The sequence below is a fragment of the Ciona robusta genome, chromosome 11, assembly GCF_009617815.1.
Source record: "Ciona robusta chromosome 11, ASM961781v2".
Taxonomy (NCBI): domain Eukaryota; kingdom Metazoa; phylum Chordata; class Ascidiacea; order Phlebobranchia; family Cionidae; genus Ciona; species Ciona robusta.
In genome coordinates, this window is record NC_143245.1 from 6528938 (window position 1) to 6538399 (window position 9462).

Genomic DNA, 9462 nt, shown 5'->3' on the forward strand with positions numbered 1-9462 from the left:
TGACTGTGTAATATTGTATTCATACAGAATAAAAAATAGTCAGAAAGTTTTATATTTGTATGTTAACAGGTTTAGTACGCCATTGGTATAAATTTTATATTTCAAAGTTGCCCCACCCAACGACAAGAAAAAATTTAGGCCTACATGACATGATAATCAAAAGTTACAAACTAATCGTTATTATGTCCTATTATTTGCAAATTAATTCCTCTAATATAATATAGCAAAGTCAATTCTAATACTAATGATTGGGGTAAAATAACATAGGTTCCAATATAAGTTAGTACTTACGCTTAGGTACGGTTTCAATTTGATATAATTTAGGAAATTGGTAAAAGAAACTTTTCATAAATCCATTGATTGACCAAAAATGACACCTGAAAGAATATGATTGTATAAACATAGTTAGAATTATAAATGCTGTATCCCTTTCCTTACCTTCTGTTAAAATAATAAACTCCTATGTTAAAGCAATCACCAAGCAAACATATATTAAACCATGGATAACAATATTGATTACCTGCACAATTTTTGTTAGTTCAAACCAGCATAAATTTGTGCAAAAAGGTTCAAACTAGCATAGATTTGTGCAAGAAGGTTCAAACTAGCATAAATTTGTCCAAAAAAATATCTACTCTTATCAAAAAAGCCTTTGACAATGATGCAATGTATTTCAATGACCAGAGTATATTATATACGTTTAAATTGTATTTGTGCAACAAGTTATAATAAACAAATGTATATTGTGACACAGTGGTAACTTAATTTTCAACAGTAACTCTTAAAAAAGAACAAAAAAATAAAAAGTAATTTAACATAAAAATTACAGCCAAAAAACTGAACTTTAAAAACAAATTGAACATTGTATTAAACATAATTATTAAATAGTGTATATTGTTTCAATAGTTCTTTAGTATAAACCTGTGTACTGTTAGGTTTTAAAAATGGGCACAAACATGTAGAACCAAAAATAGAAATTTACAATTTCTGTAAATACACAACTTTCATATCAGAAAGTGAATAAAATAAATGTGTTAAGTGATACCACATGATCAAAATGTTGCAGATAAAGTAATTCTGTTTAAATGTGATTTAAATAAATAAGGAAGCACTGCAGTAAATACAAAACCAATACAAGTTCACCCACAAAGTGTGGTAACTCCATGGGTATACAAAAGAACACCCATGTTATAACGACTGTAGTTGCCTGTCAGATAAGTTATAATCATTTTTATTCAGATACAAATTTTAAACAGGAAGGGCTTGTAATATTTTTAATTCTCTTGTGTCAATTCCTACTCGCCGCAATGTCCGTTTTACATGGGGTTTTCCCTCTTCTGTGAACCATTGTCGGCAGTACATTATTTTCATGACGTCTCGCAAAAGATTTCTTTCCCTTTTCCTGTACAAGAAATGATAAAATGCAAGTCGTGATTACTTTTTAAAGTAGTCTAATATATAAATAACTCATTTATGCAACAAAACAGAAAAAATACAGTGTTTTACAAACCATACCATTCTGTTCGTCTGTTCCATTTGAATGAGGTCCTACGACAAGGAAATCTATGGAACCTGACGTTATGGTCAGAGTTGGCCTATTATGACATCTGGACAGTCTTAAGTGATGGGCTAATAATCACAACAGGACCTTAATTCTAGGTCCTCAAGTACCCATATAGAATAGAATACAAACATGTTAACTCACAACTGTATAAGAACTTCTCGATTTTTCGCATCCTGCGTTAAAAGGATACTTAGCTCAGCATCTCTCACATCAGGGGCATCCCCCAACTCCCCAGACTCCATAGCACGAGTTGCCGCACATTTTAAACAATGAACATAATATGCAAGACCTGTTGAATTTGGATGAATGATTGTAACTTACTTTATCCTTTGGTTGGGGAAAAACAACATGCGTTATAACACGGATGTTCTGTTACATACACTTCATTCCGGCTTACGAATTACCATATATGTAACTTTTGTTGGTGATTGTTTTTAAATTAGACAACCCATTACAATAGAATTTAAACAAGAAATTTACCACTTAATCGGTCTCTATAATCTTCTGTGTTGATACCAACTTCAGCAAACGATTTTTTTACATTCCCTTTCATTAACTCTGTATCTGACTTAGATGTGGCGAGCACAACTGCAGCAGTAGCCTGTGTCGATCCAGTAAGCTAAATAAATGACATTGCAGTTAGAAAACTACAAAAGAGCCACTGGGTTAGGAAAGTTCAGTGTTCAATAATTTAGTTAAACTTTATCAACACTTTATGCACTTACTTGTTGTTTTTCAACCAACTTATTCTTATTAAGTTCATTTTTTAACGTTTCCACTTCCTTTAGTGCAGACTTCAACTTAATGCTTGTTTCTCTTGCAGCATTCTCATATTTAACCGTCACTTTTTCTCGCTCCAAGTTCGATTTGTTTAAATTACTCTGGCAGTCACTGAATGCAGATTTTGCTTCAAGTTCCTGATAAAGATTATTTATGTATGTGTAATAGTAGGCTGTGTACGGTATAAGAGCAGCTTTAGCATGTATTTATATTAGGTTGGGTTAAGTTGGTCTAAATACATTTATCCATCTAGTTCTAACAACGTTTTTTTTTGGACCTTAAAGGTAAAACTTTAATACAGAAACAGCAAGTTTAATTTATTTTTAAAGAAAATACAACAGAACTTGTATTTTATTACCTTTGTCTTAGTTTCACTTTTTAACTTTTTCAAATCCGCTTGTAGTTGCGAAATTTGTTCAGTTTTCTTGGCTAACATTAAAGTGGCCCCCTTGGTTTGTTCTTGTAAATTCTTACTTAGTTCTTCAATCTTTTTCTTTTGCACTTCCTATAAAGTATTACAATTAGAACACCCAGGTATGTCTTTTTAAACAGCAACAGTTTGAATATTGTTTTAATGAACAATATGTCTATCTTTTATTAGTAGGCAATAAAAAAAATAAAAAAAATGAACAAAAGTTTCCAAACTACTTACCATAACATTACTTTCTTTACGTCTTAATTCTTGTAGGTTAGCAACCTCAGTCAAACTAACCATCTGCGACATTTTACTTTTACAACCTTCCAACAAAGCCTCAAGTCGTGCCTGCTCACCCAGTAGTTTCTCCTGAACAATTTTGTCAAAAATAAAACAAAACTCTAAAAAGCAGGGACTGTTACTAAAATAAAACGGTAATAATATTTTGCATTCTACATAGATCAGGTCCTGACATACCACTCAAGACTTAGGCCAGAGTTGGTCTAAGGGATCATTGGGTTGCAACATTGTCCAATAAATGTCCAGCCCAATGACACATACGCCAACAGTGGTAAAAGTATCAAGCCTCTTTTTTGAATTCATATTCTTACAATTCGCTGGCGATCTTTTACTTTATTTTCACGTAATGCTTGGAATTCTGATAATGGTGCAGTTTCATTTTGGATCTTAACCAATAGTTGCTCAAGTTGTGTAATCTTTGCTTGTTTTGCATCCTAAAAAATAAAACAGCATTTTTAAATTTTTTAAAAAATATATTATGCAAATTTATAGTAGCAATATAAATTTCCATTTCCTACCCTATCTTTCTTAGAAAACAGAATCATCCGATCATAATCGTTCTTTATCTTGTCTTCTCGCTCGATACACTTGGAGCAACATCCTGAAGACTCTGATGTGGAAGATGATGATGAAGGACGACTCAACTTCATCTGGGAGTTGCTTCTTCCGTTTAAAAGGTGCGGACTCCTGGAGTTTGGAGGAAGACCAAACGCTTCCTTTCTTTCATCTTTTCTAAGAGCAACAGGAACAGAATTTCTCTGCCTTCCATCAATTACTTTAGAAAAGGCTTCCTTCGGTGGGGTAGGGGATCTAGAGCTACCATGTTCTGTTGAAATTTTGGAAGTATCAGTAATTTCGTTGGTTTGTTGCCGCTTGCCAATGTTTTTTTGTCGAGATTTAGTCAGAGCCTCAAGAGTTGCGAGATCAGATAATGAAGTTGTATCTTTACGAGCAACATCCGGTGTGTCTATATGGGGAAGAGTGAGTACTTTACCTCCGGACACAATGTTAGTTCCATCTTTGTTAATTTGCCAGTACAAAGGTGGTGAACCTGGATTTTCACCTTCGGCCATCGGGACTTCAATGGAAGCCTTCCCTTTCCCCTTTTTCTTCTTTTTGGAGCTATCTTTTTCCCGATCATCTTTAGATGGTCTTTTCTTCTCTTTTGCCGCATCCGGAAGATCTGGAGTCGCGAATCCTGATTTCAAGTTGATTGGAGGAAGAGATGTTGAAGTGTTGGATTCAATCTGGACGGAGTCAGTATTTTCCGCAGTGTCAATACTAGGAACTTCAGGCTATAAAAGAACAACTTTACCAACCTATTGTACTTCATAAAAGGTTACCAGTCATTACCTACTTAGGAGGACCTTATCATACACAACAGTAATGGGCTACGGACCATGAAAGGTTAAGAAACACTAGCTTAACACCATTTACCATTATAGTAGTTACACAGATGGGTACAACCAGTTAGCCCAAAATAATTGTTTTTAATCTCTTTAGTTGGTCTTACCATCTGTATTGGAATTTCTTTGAACGAAATATGTGCTTCTGGATGGTTAACCACTGTCATAGCCCGCTGAGCGAATTGCAAACAGCAGAAAGTTTCATGAGTTAAGTTGGGACAAGGTGAAGCAGCAACCAGTAGACGAGTAATGCAGTTTCCACCCAATGCTTCACGCAGTAAACGAGTCAGCTTTGAATCCCTGGGATGAAATATTTTTGGTTTAATTATTCCAATTTAAAAATATTATAAATAAATTTGATCTTTATAAATATTATAAACAAATGTGAGAAAAAAGTTAGGCGCCTAACTTACTTGTATGGCGTTGATTGTGGCGAAGATTCGGCCAAAGTTAAAACGACGTTCCCGAAAACTTGTAGTGATTTGTTCGCCTTTGCGTTTGCGCTATTCCCGCTAACGTCATGTGTTGAGTGCTTTGTCGACTGAAAGTTTCGCACCAAACAGTAACACAGTGAGTAAGAGGTACTTCGAGTACATGTCAAGTACTTACCCGGTTAACTCCGACCAAATCGGCGAACTCCAGTCTCCCATCGGTCACCTGGATGGTGTTCTTTTCAAAGTCTGTTTCTTCCTTTTTGTAATGAAGAGTGAAGACTGTGTGACTGCGGCCAGCATCTCGCACTGGTACAAAGATATATATATATATATAATCAGTACTGTATATTTATAAAAATAGTCACAAGTCCGAACCTCGGTTCGGATTTCGTCGCAGTTGCTTCGTTACGTCATCTACCGTCTGAACTGGCATCTCTGTCACCCCCTCAAGCGGTGACGCATCGGCAAACTCGTGAAACCGTATGTTGTCCGTAGCAGAAGGGTCCTGATGGTCGCACAGAATAATAAGATTATTCTCCAATTTAAAGTATTTATTTAACCCCGCGTAGCGGAGCAACGACAGTCGGTATAACGGGGGTGTTTTTTTAAAGATATTTTATAGGCACGGGCCAATAATTAAATAGGAAAATTACGATTGCAAAATTAACCTCGCGCAAAAGCATAGCGGTAAGCGAGCCTGCTCCTAGACCTGAGTTAATGGGGTCGTGACTTGACGCTGCACTACCCTTATGGGCGTGTGTCACCCGATAGGGAGACTAAAAGCTACGCTAGGATAAATAGGATACATTAATTTGTTTATTTATTTTATCAAACAAACTAATCCTAAAACACACCAAAATATCGTAGAACTTTTCGTTGTAAACTTGGATGAAAGACATTGTCAACTTGCATTTGATGTTTTCTACGGTTTCTTTCTCGATAGCTGCGTAATTAACAAAGAAGGCATGTTTATAAGTTTAGGTATATCTCGTTTTAATCGTCTGTGGTCCTTACAGGAGTCAAAATACTTACAATGCAACAATGTTTCAGCAGCACGTATTATCAATCCTTTATATTTCCCACTGCTTGCTTTGCCGAATAAGGAATGACTTTTGCCCGTGCTTGCTGATCCGTATGTAATAAGACATGCATGATAGCCCTGTATACAAATATATTCCAAAATCAACATTTTAGAAAAGTCAAACAAAAAGGTTTTCTATATACTGAATATAGCCTTGATGTTTTTTAATTAAAAATTGGTATTCTTAAAATTATAACTACGAATTTATATTCCATTACATTACATTTCCAGGGTTTATTTGTGACAAAAGTGTCGTGTGTTTGATCAGTACATGTTGACTATAATTGAGGTTGTACAAGTTAAACAAGCGATGTTCATTCAGCAGAGAATTTTCAAGGATTCGATGACGTAACCACTTACTAGAAGTACTTGCTCCACAAGCGAGTGGGTTGTGACGTCATAAGCATCTTTCTGCGTCGCTGATTCTGGCAGCACGTGGTCAAAGTCGAAACATATTTTGCTACCGTGCTGTAAAAATGAACTGTTTAGTACTGTCTACCCGACAGTTACCGTTAGCGCATCATTTATCATGTTCCGAATCGTGTTTTTAACAATTACCAATGCTCTTTTAGAGGCGCAGGGCTACGGCTATCTAATTCTTTTTTGTTTACCGCCAAGTGGTGCGAGCTAGGACAATGAAAACATGTTCATTCCTATTTCAACATACTATATTTAGATTTCTTACATTTTCCTTTTTTGCACTGGGTCGCGTTGAAAGTATAATTCTCTCATTTCCACTGACGGTTATGCTTCTTAGTCGGCTGGATGGATTTCCAGCTGAAATTAGATTTATTTGGTAAAAATATACAAAACACGCGTTTTGCGATGAATACATTAGAAAACTATAGATTGTGATGAAACGTTTGACGCAGAGGGTTAAAATAGAACAGAATTTACAGAATTTTTCATTTATCTCTTCCAATACAGTACCACGACGAAAAAAATAAAGAAAATTAGCAACAAAATAACAGTCCTTATTTATACCCCGCTGGGAAAAAATAGTTCAGTATAAGTGTTAAACAAAAACGTGACCGCTAAACCCTATAAAAATTAAAGACACTCACCCAAATCCTGCTCGTCTAACGGTTTAACTCGGACATATACTTGGAAAGAAGAACGATCAACAACAGTAGCTACTGGTTGGGCAATCACTTCAACTGGTGGTACATCTTCAACTTTAGGAAGAACGATTTCTTTAGTTGGGTGAGTGTTTTCTAACGGTGCTGGGGGACTTGGGGTGTCCTCCGAGACGACAGGAGATGTTGAAGATTGTGGAGTCGGTTCAGTAACTGGTGGTGGATCCTTTGATTTCAAATCTTTTGTTTCATTTCTGTGGACATATGGGGTGTGAATTCAAAAAGTGCATGTCGGGACTTTCGCGTCCCATTTGGTAGTAAACAAAGAATATTCACAATATAACTTCAGGCCGCGACTCTAAAACACCGTTGTTAATAGAAAATATATGAGATTTGGGTTCGAACAGTATCCCATCTTACCCCACATTACTATATATGCTGGGCTTGTTGAATTGATACCGCTCCGCTTTTATTAACGCGCTACTGGAATACATTTCCAAGCCGTGTATGTTACGAGTTGATGCAATTGGTCCGAGTGGTTCTTGGTTGATAACAATCGCCCCAGCCGTAGAAGGAAGATTTCTGTTCCGGTCTCGACATCCTAGGAAGTGTTCCTCGCTTCCGGAGTACAGATCCCTGCGTCTGGAGCGAGGCTGAGCGGTCGGAGGATGTCGTGTTAGAAGGTGTAGCGGAGCGGAAGTTCTTGGACTTGAATCTCGGAGCAAATATGGAGGGGTATCACTTTCAAGTCCAAATTTGTAAGGGTACCTCTTCGATTTTACGCCATCCGGAAAATAGTTACATGCACCTCGCGTGAGCGGCGTACGCGGTATTTCTTGAATAAAATCTTTCGACACTTCCATTATTAATTGCCGAGCTTTATTTTTTCTCATTTAGTTGGCATTATTTTGCTTTCTGACTGCAAGAAACCAACTCTTATCCCTGCCTCACGCAAAATACTATGTCATTGGTGGCAATACATGGCAAACTAAATTAACCATAGGTTGTTTACAACAGGCCTGCCTAAAGTAGAGAAAGTACGAACCATGAGTGTAAACGCCGCCCATTTGAGGGTCTTCGGGTCTTTTTGTGATCGATGAAAATGTTTACTCAGATGGACTTCAGGCAATAGGGGACAAGTGAAATTACGCGTAAGTGGGCAATTGAAAAGGAAAATTACCTGCAGCTAAATTAAACAGGAGTAATTTGGGTGTTTTTTTCTGAAATCATGTATATTTATATTTCAGATGATCAAAAATAGCGTTGGACATTTGGTCAAAGTAGTAGCCTATATGAACTTGAACCCGTATGTAATGTTGGTGTTCTAAAAGTTAGACATTGAAGTATGATAAAGCGAGTTTTACAACGATTCTATCGCACTTGACCGCGGTTCAGAGGTTTTATAACAGCTGAAACTATTTATATTTGGGAAAAGTCTTTATGGAGATTCGTCAAAGTTATGATTTTAAAACGTACTTGTTTTGAGTAATAGAATTGTTATGTCATGATAAGCACATTCTACAAACCGCAGTTAAAGTACTTGAAAACGTTATAACAGACCAATAACCAAACATTATACGGTAAAACAGCTTGTTTGAAAGCCTGAACAAATAACTTATCGCTTATCTTTAAAGCTATATATACATATATATAGTGGCATAAAAACGTACAACAGTAACAGAAAATTTGGGCGAATTCTAAATTAAATAGTTTAAGTAAAATACACAGATATAAAAAATGGGCATTATACTAACCTGCTGGTTTGTTTTTTAATCTTGGGTCTGCTTGCAGTAACCAAACGACGCATGATAATGTCTTGAAGGTAGAAGCTTATTTATATTAAACTTAAAAAGTACATCATGTTTTAAATGTGTTCTATATAAATAACTTGTTAATAAAATGAAATAATTGTGGGCACGTTGTCAAGCTATAGATAAAATGCTGAACAACAGTTACGTATAGCTGGCAACAACGTTTATAAGTTGCACGCGACTAAGTTTAAATCGGGTTGCTTCGTATTTATCTATATTTAATTCATGAGATGAAGACAAAATAAACAGATTGTCCAAATCTCCCTTTTGCTGCCTGACAGAAATCTTAAGCGGGCTTAAAATATTCCTAACAAATGTCAAAACCCTACTGTACAATATTGGCGTAGGAGCATTGTCTCCGCTATTGCGGACCGCTACACAAACACAAGCAAGAATAAAACTGATCGTTGAGGTTATTACAGCACAGTACCTTTATCGTGATTTAAAATAACACACGAGCTGTCTGTTAAATCGTTCCTAATGTTTGGACAGCGATTGATTTCAGAAGTGACCTTGAAATAACCGGCGGTTTAACAAACTAGTAACAACTACGTCTCTGAACATTAAATATGTCGCCATAAACATAAAAATCCAT

General features: G+C 36.1%; 1 protein-coding gene across 2 annotated transcripts; it reads right to left on the minus strand.

The window, feature by feature from the left end:
• Positions 1-651: 651 nt before the first annotated feature.
• LOC149728832 (uncharacterized) lies at positions 652-9383 on the minus strand. 2 transcript variants are annotated; one of them, XM_089888329.1, is made up of 18 exons: positions 8811-9383; positions 7045-7310; positions 6666-6757; positions 6341-6448; positions 5932-6058; positions 5754-5842; positions 5275-5404; positions 5075-5205; positions 4879-5006; positions 4573-4765; positions 3578-4354; positions 3371-3493; positions 2997-3128; positions 2703-2849; positions 2290-2481; positions 2045-2183; positions 1706-1853; positions 652-1402 (listed from the first exon to the last, which is right to left on the minus strand). In XM_089888329.1, exons 1-18 carry the CDS (start codon positions 8861-8863, stop codon positions 1249-1251), a joined length of 3129 nt encoding a protein of 1042 aa, XP_089744455.1. In that variant the 5' UTR covers positions 8864-9383; the 3' UTR covers positions 652-1248. The 2 variants fall into 2 exon arrangements, with proteins under 2 accessions (XP_089744455.1, XP_089744454.1); XM_089888328.1 differs by lacking the exon at positions 8811-9383 and adding an exon at positions 7477-8715.
• Positions 9384-9462: the final 79 nt, after the last annotated feature.

Bases quoted from the DNA above. Each gene is read 5' to 3' on its own strand.
- LOC149728832 (XM_089888328.1), bottom strand. From the start codon at position 7,949: ATGAGAAAAAATAAAGCTCGGCAATTAATAATGGAAGTGTCGAAAGAT. The intron at 2,482-2,702 runs GTAATAAAATAC...AATCTTTATCAG, and splicing joins AAAGTGAAACTAAGACAAAG to GAACTTGAAGCAAAATCTGC. The intron at 2,184-2,289 runs GTAAGTGCATAA...TCATTTATTTAG, and splicing joins AGTTGGTTGAAAAACAACAA to CTTACTGGATCGACACAGGC.